The sequence below is a fragment of the Durio zibethinus genome, unplaced genomic scaffold (assembly GCF_047325235.1).
Source record: "Durio zibethinus cultivar Kanyao isolate XHJ-2024 unplaced genomic scaffold, ASM4732523v1 HiC_scaffold_2, whole genome shotgun sequence".
Taxonomy (NCBI): Eukaryota; Viridiplantae; Streptophyta; class Magnoliopsida; order Malvales; family Malvaceae; genus Durio; species Durio zibethinus.
Window position 1 is genome coordinate 1,028,855 of NW_028323043.1, and position 12,412 is coordinate 1,041,266.

The window sequence follows — 12,412 nt, forward strand, 5'->3', positions numbered from 1 at the left end:
GGCTTCTTTTGCTGACATAAAATTATCTCTTTCCATGTCTTTGTTTATAACCCATCGGGGCTGGCCCGTTCTTTGTACATAAGCCTCTATGATGTCTTCTTGCATTTTCATTACTTCGTCTGTTTCCATGACCCAGTCTTTGAAGCCATCATCCTTAAGCATACTAATAGGTTGATGGATCATTACCCTGATGATATAACATACTTCTAACTCACATAATGAGGCGAGAAGAATAGCTATAGAATTGAACAACCGTACAGGCATTTTTTGCGCATTGCATACGGCTTTACAATTGCATACGGCTTTACAATGGAATTCTCTTTTTTCTTTCATCGAAAAAAAGAGAAAATATAGAGTCTATTAGACCCAGATTAATAAATAATCCAATTACCATCCTTCTTTTTCTTTTTTTTTCGGAAAAGTTTAAAAATACTATGATGGCTCCGTTGCTTTATATATTTATTTCGTCTGTGATTCAGCAATCCCAAAGTTTCTTTTTTTTTTTGAAAAAAAAAAAAGAAAGAAAAAAAATAGTCTTTTTTTTTTTCGTACTCTTTCATAACATAAATATTGTTAATAGCCTCTGGTAGGAAAAGAAAAAAAGTTTGTGACGCCTGAGATGGGCCCACGATAGCTAAGATCAAATTGGAAATGCCCCTTCTCTCATACTACTCTTTCGATACATAATCTAATATTTTTTTTTGAAAAAAAAAAAAAGAAATAAAAAAAAAATTTCATATCGAATTCAAAGTGCCATGCTATTATTACTTACTAATTCATATTTCATATGGCGAAGGCATAGTCTTCTTTTTTCTTTCCATCAATAATAAAAAAAAAAAACTCATTGGCGCCGAGCGTGAGGGAATGCTCTGCGTTTGGTAATTTCTCCTCCGACCAAGAGAAAAGCTGCGATTGAAGCGGTCAATCCCATGGCTAGTGTATGCACATCTGGTTCCACTGCTTGCATAGTATCAAAAAGAGATAATCCAGATACTATCCCTCCGCCAGGAGAGTTTATAAAAAAAAACAGGTCTCGGCTATTACTCTCTATACTGAGATAGATCATAATACCCGCAAGTTGATTCGAGGTCTGGATATCAAGCTCTTTGCCCAAAAAAAGCAATCTTTCTCGATAAATTCGGTTGATTAGGATAAAATTGTATCCCTTAGTAGCCGTACAGGCACCTTTTGATGCATACGGTTCAACAAAAATTGCGAAAAAAAATCAATGTGTAGATTCCAGCCATCCTTTGTTTTTTCTAGTCGGACCTTTCTAACTTCTAATTTCTAATGAAGGGGCTTTTTCTTACATTTTTTAAATAAAATGAAATTTAAAATTAAATTAAAGAAAGATGAGTTTTGGCCCGTTTTCCTATAATATAGAAAAAATTCGCTAAACTTATTGCACAAACTTTTCATTGATCCATTTTTTTTTCATTGCGATTCAATCCAAATCACGATGTCATTTTCTTGTTCCTGAATGGGGTTCGTCAATTTTTTATTCAATTTTTTTAGGTTTATGCTCTACTCCGAGTAAAGATCTGCCCGATTTTTATTTGCACATATAGGACAAATGACCCAATACCACGTCTTTTTGCTATGATTTCATTTCCTTTTTTTATTTTAATTTAATTCCTTTTTCTTTCATGTTTTTCGCCAAATATTCAACGTATTTCCCATATTATTCGATTGATTAACAGTTTGAAATCGCTCTTATTTATAATTAAAAAAAAAAAGAAAAATTATGATTATGATATAGGTGGTAATCATAAATATATTACCAATTGGGTTTTTTCTAAACGGAGCCTGGATACTTCATTTTATCAGTCCAACCAAGCCAACCATAAATCATTCTAATTGAAAATATTAATCTGGATACACCCCCATGAAATGGATCTCTAATTGCACTTCATTACACTTCCCGCTACAAATTTTTGATAATTCAATCAATCTTTTTGGGGCGAAACAGGGGATATCTCGATCGGGCGAGAGAACGGGGGAATCCCATATGACCCAATATATTTGACAAGTCGCACTATATGTCAACCCAGCTTGCATCGTTATCTCCCGGAACTTGAAAAGGAACTTTTGGAATACCAACAGGCATAAAGTAAAAAGAATGTAAAATTATATTTCGCTTTGATTGTGGAAGCGTAATACGTAATGTAATACGTAATAATGGTCTTATCTTAATAATATGTAATATTATATTTCACTTTGATTGTGGAAGCGTAATACGTAATGTAATACGTAATAATGGTCTTATCTTAATAATATGTAATATTATAATATGTAATATTATATTTCACTTTGATTGTGGAAGCGTAATACGTAATGTAATACGTAATAATGGTCTTATCTTAATAATATGTAATATTATAATATGTAATATTATATTTCACTTTGATTGTGGAAGCGTAATACGTAATGTAATACGTAATAATGGTCTTATCTTAATAATATGTAATAATGGTCTTAATAATATGGGCCTTTATCATATTTTATACATAGATAGACTAAGGCCATAAAATAAAGAAAGGCGGAATGAATGAAAGAGAATTCTTACGAATAGGTCCTTTGAATGATGAACAAATAGGGATGCATTCATTCATAAAAAATAGGATCAACCCCCATTGCGTATTGATACTTATCGAGTATAGAATAGATCTGCTTCTCTTTTTTCTTCTGAGCCGAATTCTTCCCTTATTACTAATGGAATAGAACAAACATTAATCCTTTCTCCGAAAGAATCCACCGAAAAGGGGAGGTATTCCAATGCAATAAAGTTACATAGTGTCTATTTTTCGTTGATTTGATAAAGGGGTATTTCCATGGGTTTGCCTTGGTATCGTGTTCATACTGTCGTATTGAATGATCCCGGTCGCTTGCTTTCTGTTCATATAATGCATACAGCTCTGGTTGCTGGTTGGGCCGGTTCAATGGCTCTATATGAATTAGCTGTTTTTGATCCCTCCGATCCCGTTCTTGATCCAATGTGGAGACAAGGTATGTTCGTTATACCCTTCATGACTCGTTTAGGAATAACCAATTCATGGGGCGGTTGGAGTATTACGGGGCGGACTATAACAAATCCGGGTATTTGGAGTTACGAAGGTGTGGCCGGAGCACATATTGTGTTTTCTGGCTTGTGCTTCTTGGCAGCTATCTGGCATTGGGTATATTGGGATCTAGAAATTTTTTGTGATGAGCGCACAGGAAAACCCTCTTTGGATTTGCCCAAGATTTTTGGAATTCATTTATTTCTCTCAGGAGTGGCTTGCTTTGGCTTTGGCGCATTTCATGTAACAGGATTGTATGGTCCTGGAATATGGGTGTCCGACCCTTATGGACTAACCGGAAAGGTACAACCTGTAAATCCAGCGTGGGGCGTGGAAGGTTTTGATCCTTTTGTTCCGGGAGGAATAGCCTCTCATCATATTGCAGCAGGGACATTGGGCATATTAGCGGGCTTATTCCATCTTAGTGTCCGTCCGCCCCAACGTTTATACAAAGGATTACGTATGGGAAATATTGAAACCGTCCTTTCCAGTAGTATAGCTGCTGTCTTTTTTGCAGCTTTTGTTGTTACTGGAACTATGTGGTATGGTTCAGCAACTACCCCCATCGAATTATTTGGTCCTACTCGTTATCAATGGGATCAAGGATACTTCCAGCAAGAAATATATCGAAGGGTTAGTGCTGGGTTAGCCGAAAATCAAAGTTTATCAGAAGCTTGGTCTAAAATTCCTGAAAAATTAGCTTTTTATGATTACATTGGCAATAATCCGGCAAAAGGAGGATTATTCAGAGCGGGTTCAATGGACAACGGGGATGGAATAGCCGTTGGGTGGTTAGGACACCCTATCTTTAGAGATAAAGAAGGGCGTGAACTTTTTGTACGTCGTATGCCTACTTTTTTTGAAACATTTCCGGTTGTTTTGGTAGACGGAGACGGAATTGTTAGAGCGGATGTTCCTTTTAGAAGGGCAGAATCGAAGTATAGTGTCGAACAAGTAGGTGTAACTGTTGAGTTCTATGGTGGCGAACTCAATGGAGTGAGTTATAGTGATCCTGCTACTGTGAAAAAATATGCTAGACGTGCTCAATTGGGTGAAATTTTTGAATTAGATCGTGCTACTTTGAAATCCGATGGTGTTTTTCGTAGCAGTCCAAGGGGTTGGTTTACTTTTGGGCATGCTTCGTTTGCTTTGCTTTTCTTCTTCGGACACATTTGGCATGGTGCTAGAACCCTGTTCAGAGATGTTTTTGCCGGTATTGATCCAGATTTGGATGCTCAAGTGGAATTTGGAGCATTCCAAAAACTTGGAGATCCAACTACAAGAAGACAAGTAGTCTGATGCAAGATTGCTTTGTTATTTTTCGCTTCTATTTTCTGTTTGTGATTTGACATAGGCTGCTGTAAAAATCTTGATTAAAATCGCTGCCTTTTCTTTGATTCTTGTTCTTTCGTTATTTTATTCGGGAGATGATTCTAAATAAATAGGTACGGAAGCTATAATTGTAAACCACGATCGAATTTATGGAAGCATTGGTTTATACATTCCTCTTAGTATCTACTCTAGGGATAATTTTTTTCGCTATCTTTTTTCGAGAACCGCCTAAAGTTCCAACTAAAAAAATGAAATGATTTTTCATTATCTCAATTGAAGTAATGAGCCTCCCAATATTATATTGGGAGGCTCATTACTTCAATTAGTCCCCGTGTTCCTCGAATGGATCCCTTAATTGTTGAGAGGGTTGCCCAAAGGCAGTATATAAGGCGTACCCAGTAAAACTTACAAGTAAACCAGATATAGAGATGGCGACTAAAGTTGCTGTTTCCATTATTATATAATTATATAAATAATATATATAAATATAAATATAAATAATATAAATATAAATATAATTTCAAGATCACAATGGATCTATGATAAGATCGTTTATTTACAGCGGAATGATATACAAAGTCAACAGATCTCACTGAATACAAAATAAGATTTATGGCTACACAAACCGTTGAGGGTAGTTCTAGATCTGGTCCAAGACGAACTGTTGTAGGGGATTTTTTGAAACCATTGAATTCGGAATATGGTAAAGTAGCTCCTGGATGGGGAACGACTCCTTTGATGGGTGTCGCAATGGCTTTATTTTCGATATTCTTATCTATTATTTTGGAGATTTATAATTCTTCCGTTTTACTGGATGGAATTTCGCTGAATTAGATTCACAAGAACCACGAAGCCTCGCTTTTCAATACAAAAAGTGAAACTTTTAGTTCTCGGATTTTTTTTAGCCCATTCTATTTTGGTAGTTCGACCGCGAAATTTTTTTTGTTTCTGTATTTCCGGAATATGAGTGTGTGACTTGTTATAATTGATCCTATTGATAGTACAGAAAATGGGTCTGTCCTCTTGATCGAGATAGTTTTATCCCGTCGGATAGCCATTCTAGTATCTGGAGCACGGAATATATGAAATGGATCACGAAGTATTCGAACTATGATTCATACTTAATATTCAAACCTCGCGGCCGGACTCAAAAAAAAAAAAAATTTTCAAAGAAAGAGGTTTTTTATTTATAAATCGAGAAATTTTTTCTTCTTTCAAACTCTCATTTAGTTTATGCTTATTTTGATCAAAGGACAAACCTTTCTTTTCTTTGTATTTTTATTTATTATATCTATTCTATTCATTGAATAAGTGATGATCCAATAATTCTTACTCAAAGAATCTTTGGACTTAGTTTGAAGGTTTTATTGAATCATCGCGGTTCTGGTATGAATCTGAAGTTTCAATTGATTCATAGGGTCTTAACAAGAGAATTCCTATTAAAAATAAAGAAAACAAGAATAAAGCCACATTCCATATAAATAACAAATCAAAGCAAAGAAAAAGAAAAGAAATAAGTAGGTAAATAGAAGATTCAAGAGGCCTGATCAACATAAAGACGAATGCGCCGACTTGATTTTTTGGCATTATAATTACAACTACAAAAAAGAGCTTTCGGATTTTTACTCTTTTGTGTCTTCAGATAAAATTGAATGAAAAGATTAAGAAGTTTCAAACTTTCTATTCCATATCCGTTTCAGCTATTATTTGGGTGTTTTTGTTTGAGCTGTACGAGATGAAATTCTCATATACGGTTCTCAGGGGGGGAGTCCTCTTGGTTTACCTATCTCAATAAAGTCTATGATTGGTTCGAAGAACGCCTCGAGATTCAGGCGATTGCAGATGATATAACTAGTAAATATGTTCCTCCTCATGTTAACATATTTTATTGTCTAGGAGGAATTACGCTTACTTGTTTTTTGGTACAAGTAGCTACAGGATTTGCTATGACTTTTTACTATCGTCCAACCGTTACTGAGGCTTTTACTTCTGTTCAATACATAATGACTGAAGCTAACTTTGGTTGGTTAATCCGATCAGTTCATCGATGGTCGGCAAGTATGATGGTCTTAATGATGATCCTGCACGTATTTCGTGTCTATCTCACTGGTGGTTTTAAAAAACCTCGCGAATTGACTTGGGTTACAGGCGTGGTTCTGGCTGTGTTGACTGCATCTTTTGGTGTAACAGGTTATTCCTTACCTTGGGACCAAATTGGTTATTGGGCAGTCAAAATCGTAACAGGCGTTCCGGAAGCTATTCCGGTAATAGGATCGCCTTTGGTAGAGTTATTGCGTGGAAGTGCTAGTGTGGGACAATCCACTTTGACCCGTTTTTATAGTTTACACACTTTTGTATTACCCCTTCTTACTGCTGTATTTATGTTAATGCATTTCCTAATGATACGTAAGCAAGGCATTTCTGGTCCTTTATAGAGAATATAGACCATAGCTATATTGTAACCAATCATTTATCTTATTACTTGCCAATCATTTATCTTATTACTTGGGGGAGGAACAATAGTATTTCATTGCTACAAATATGGATTGTTGAAAAAAAAAAAAAAATAAGACATGTATTTGGATATTTCCTTTCAACTCCACAATATTCTATTATTTATTTGATATGACATGAATAGTTGAAGGGAATTCCCCGAAGAGAAAATGGATTATGGGAGTGTGTGACTTGAACTATTGATTGGGCCATGCAGAAATATGCCTTTATCTGCTACATTGGAATTCACAACCAAATGTGTCTTTGTTCCAACCACCGTGTAAGCCCCATACAAAGGATAGGCTGGTTCGCTTGAAGAGAATCTTTTCTATGATCAGACCTGACGATGTCGTGTATGAACAGGGCTCCGTAAGATCCAGTAGAATAAGTGATTTGGCATAATGCAAATTAGATTTTATTTATTTATTTTTATTTTTTTTTTACTTTCTTATCTTAATAGTATGAAAATACATTCATTTCTTCTGCATCGACCCGATTTATTATTATTATACTATCGGAGTGAAACAAGGGATCTAAAGAAGAGCAAAGGCTAGACTATATTAGTAACAAGTAAATCCTTTGTATGTAAAAAATCTCGATATATTTTTGGGATAAAGGTGAATCGCAAGGCCTAAGACGACCCAGAAAGCACTTGATCACGATCAACTTTGTACGCCTACTTGGGTATTGAGCATTTACCTGTAAAAATGGCATTCCTTGGAATGTATAGTTGCAACTTCGTAAAATGGAATCAGGTAACTTTTTTCTTACATATGAAATCATTCATATATGTGTGGATAACATATAGATTCATTTTATATGTATCCGTTTGTATCCATTTGATTCGATTGATTTTTGCTTGAGCCGGATGATGAAAAATTATCATGTCCGGTTCCTTCGGGGGATGGATCTAGAAAAATTCACCTATCCTAATAACAAAAAAACCTGACTTGAACGATCCTGTATTAAGAGCTAAATTAGCTAAAGGTATGGGTCATAATTATTATGGGGAACCCGCATGGCCCAATGATCTTTTATATATTTTTCCAGTAGTAATTCTCGGTACTATTGCTTGTAACGTAGGCTTAGCGGTTCTAGAACCTTCAATGATTGGTGAACCCGCGGATCCATTTGCAACTCCTTTGGAAATATTACCTGAATGGTATTTCTTTCCTGTATTTCAAATACTTCGTACAGTACCTAACAAGTTATTGGGTGTTCTTTTAATGGTTTCAGTACCTGCGGGATTATTAACAGTACCTTTTTTGGAAAATGTTAATAAATTCCAAAATCCATTTCGTCGTCCAGTAGCGACAACCGTTTTTTTGATTGGTACTGCGGTGGCCCTTTGGTTGGGTATTGGAGCAACATTACCGATTGATAAATCCCTAACTTTAGGTCTTTTTTAAATTGAATCAATTTTAAAATAAAATATCATGATGTGCGTATCTAGGGAGTAGTCACTTCAAAGTCAAAGTGAATTCTCCCTAGATACATTTATTCAATTCTGGTCCCAATATATGGATTGTGCTGAAGGTTCAAAATCCATTTTCGTTTTTTTTTTTTTTTTCTAATTTTCTAAAGTAAAAAAAAAAAAAATGAAATAAATCCTAAATCCAATGGATTTAAAATTTTGGTAAATCAATTTCGCAATGCTTTTCTACTTCTTTTCTAGAATGCCCAATATTTGTTTTACATCTTCTATGCGAAAGTGTTCAATTTTCATAAGGTCTTCTTGACTGTTATTCAAAAGGTCCAATAATGTATGTATATTGGACTTTTTGAGACAATTATAGATCCTGGGAGGCAATTCTGATTGGTCAATAAAAATATATTTCAATGCTATTTCTTTTTTCTTTTTTCTTAGTTTAGCTAATCTATCATGAAAAGGAAAAAAAGGTAAAGTAACGTTGTGTTGATTGTTTTCTAAATGTAAGTTTTCTTCTTCCGCATCTAGAAAGGGAATAAATAAATCAATCAAATTCCGAGAGGCTTCATGAAGTGCTTCTTTAGGAGTTAAACTTCCATTTGTCCATATTTCTAGAAAAAGTATCTCCTGTTTTTCATTATCATTCCCATAACAATGAATACTATGATTCGCATTTCGAACAGGCATGAATACAGCATCTATAGGATAACTTCCGTCGTGAAAGTTCTTTGGCGTTTTTATACCGTATCCTCTATTTCTCTCGATTTGTAATCCAATACACAAATCAATTGGTTCGGTTAGGCTAGCTATATGCTGTGTATTATCAACGATTTCCACAGAAGGCGGTAAGATGATGTCTTGAGCAGTTACATATCCGGGACCCTTGGCACAAATAAAGGCGTTACGAGTTCCATACAAATTACTTCTCAATACAATTGCTTTTAAATTCATTAAAATTTCATGTACTGATTCTTGAATACCTACTATGGTAGAATATTCGTGTGGTATTTTCTCAGATTTTGCACGTGTAATACATGTTCCTTCTATTTCTCCAAGCAAAGCTCTTCGCATCGCAATGCCTATTGTGTCGGCTTGGCCTTTCATAAGTGGAGACAGAATAAAGCGTCCATAATAAAGACGCTTACTATCTGTTCTTGATTCAACACACTTCCACTGCAGTGTCCGAGTAGAGACTTTTACTTTCTCTCGAACCATAGTAATATTATTTTATTTGATCAGATCATTGAATCATTTATTTCTCTTGAAATCTCTTTAGTGTTTATTTCTACACACGTTTTTTTTTAGGAGGTCTACAGCCATTATGTGGCATAGGGGTTACATCCCGTACGAAACTTAATAGTATACCACTTCTACGAATAGCTCGTAATGCTCCATCTCTTCCGAGACCAGGACCTTTTATCAGAACTTCCACTCGTCGCATACCTTGGTCTACTACTGCTCGAATAGCATTTCTCGCTGCGGTTTGAGCAGCAAAAGGAGTCCCTCTTCTTGGACCCTTGAATCCACAAGTACCGGCGGAGGAAGAAGAAATTACCTGACCCCGTACATCTGTAATAGTAACAATGGTATTGTTGAAACTTGCTTGAACATGAATAACTCCTTTTGGTATTCTACGTGCACTTTTCCGTGCACTACTGCGCCCATTCCTACGTGAACCAACTTTTGGTATAGGTTTTGCCATATTTTATCATTTCATAAGGATAAGTCAGAGATATATGGATATATCCATTTCATGTCAAAACAGATCTTCTATTTTTATTTGTTCATCGCTTTCTTTAAGATTAGTTTCTTTTCTTTAACTTTAAGGAGTTCTTTTTAGAATAGAAAGATTATCCTTGTCTCTGTTTATGTCTCGGGTTGGAACAAATTACGACAATTCGTCCCCTCCTACGGATTAGTCGACATTTTTCACAAATTTTACGAACGGAAGCCCTTATTTTCATAGTTGTTATTCCTTAAATTTTTCCGAATCTACTTATTGGAAGAAAATAAGTTTCTTGAAATTTTTGAACCTTGAATTGGATCCCCCTGAAAGGAATCTTGAAGTTGAAAAAACTACCTAATCGTTCGAATCCTTGTTGCGGAGTCTATAAATTATACGCCCCCTGGTTGAATCATAAGCACTTACTTCACTTTTGTTGACTCTATCCCACGGTGGTATACGTATAAAACTCGATCGGACCCTTCCTGAAACATAACCTAGAATCAGATCTTCATTATCTAAAGGAATCTGGAGTGGACGTGATTCACTAATTAAACCTCCATGAATCCATTTTTGTTCTTTTATTCCAGGTAAAACTTCCTTGACGTATCAACTACTGTAGGGCAGGAGGAGTTCTATTAGACAACCCGTGCTTTTTTTTTTCACAAATGGAAAGTTTCGGATTCGGATACAATTCGGATGTTAGACAGATTACCATATATAACACAAAATTTCTCCGCCGATTCCTTCTAGTCGAGCCTCCCGGTCTGTCATTATACCCCGAGAAGTAGAAAGAATTACAATCCCCATCCCGCCTAAAATTCTAGGAATTTGTTGATAGTTAGAATAGATTCGTAGACCGGGTCGACTGATCCGTCGTAAATTTAAAATAGTTCTATATGGTCCTTTCCTATTCCTTCTATGCCGTAGGGTTAAAACCAAAAAATATTTGTTTCTTTCCCGATGTTTCCTTATGTTATCGATAAAACCTTCTCGTAAAAGTATTTTAACAATGTTTTCAGTGATGTTAGTAGATCCTATTCGAATCGTTCCTTTTCTATTCATGTCAGCATTTCGTATAGAAGTTATTATGTCAGCAATAGTGTCCTTACCCATGGTAAACTAAAATTATTGTTGCTCCCGAATTTTGATATAACCAACATGTTCTTTTTTTTTTTTTACTTAGTAAAGGTATATACGTGAGACACAATCTACTAATTAATCTATGTCATTTAAATACTCTAATTTAAATACTATAACTATATTGAATTGAGGTCTCGTCTTATAATACCTCAGGAGCTAATGAAACTATTTTAGTGAAATTTAACTGTCTCAATTCCCCGGCGATCGCACCAAAAATTCGAGTTCCTTTTGGATTTCCTTTTTGATCAATGACAACTGCAGCATTGTCATCATATCGTATTATCATACCGTTGTCGCGTTTGAGTTCTTTACAAGTACGTACAATTACAGCTCTGATCACTTCTGATCTTTCTAGAGGTGCCTTTGGTACTGCTTTCTTGATCACAGCAACAATAACGTCACCAATATGAGCATATCGGCGATTACTAGCTCCTATGACTCGAATACACATTAATTCTCGGGCCCCGCTGTTATCTGCTACATTCAAATGGGTCTGAGGTTGAATCATTTTTTTTAATCTCTTCTTTCAATGGAACAAAGGACGAAGAAAAAAAGAAATATTGTTTGTCAAAAAAAAAAAAAAAAGGAAACCCGCAATTGTTTTTTTTATTCCCAAGACTTCTTTCCTTTGGTTCTATATTCCTATCCTGAAATAATGAATTGAGTTTTTATAGGCATTTTGGACGCCGCTATTGAAATAGCCTTTCTTGCTATATTTTCGGCTACTCCGCTCATTTCATAAAGTATTCTGCCCGGTTTAACGACAGCTACCCAATACTCGGGAGATCCTTTCCCCGAACCCATACGTGTTTCTGTAGATCTTACCGTAACTGGTTTGTCTGGAAATATACGTACCCATATTTTTCCACCACGGCGTACATTTCGTGTCATTGCGCGGCGCCCCGCTTCTATTTGTCTAGATGTAATCCAAGCGGGTTCAAGTGCTTGAAGAGCATATCTACCGAAACAAATGCGATTACCTCGATAAGATATTCCTTTCATTCTTCCTCTATGTTGGTTACGAAATCTGGTTCTTTTTGGGTTATAGTTGATGGTTGTTTATTAATTCCATCTCTACTACAGAACTGGACATGAGAGTTTCTTCTCATCCAGCTCCTCGCGAAAAAAATGACTAAAAAATATTTTATTTTATTCTTAAGATATATAGGTAGTTACTGAATAATAGATTGAATCCTGGGATTCTTTGCTTTGAGATTTTATCTGATCTATTTG

The 12,412-nt window shown here is 35.4% G+C and overlaps 1 protein-coding gene across 1 annotated transcript; it reads left to right on the plus strand.

Annotated features, from left to right (window-relative positions):
- The first annotated feature begins 4,958 nt into the window (after window positions 1-4,958).
- Window positions 4,959-7,069, plus strand: LOC149505677 (cytochrome b6). The gene is made up of 2 exons (XM_089757916.1): window positions 4,959-5,360; window positions 6,185-7,069. Exons 1-2 carry the CDS (start codon window positions 5,355-5,357, stop codon window positions 6,824-6,826), a joined length of 648 nt encoding a protein of 215 aa, XP_089614042.1. The 5' UTR covers window positions 4,959-5,354; the 3' UTR covers window positions 6,827-7,069.
- Window positions 7,070-12,412: the final 5,343 nt, after the last annotated feature.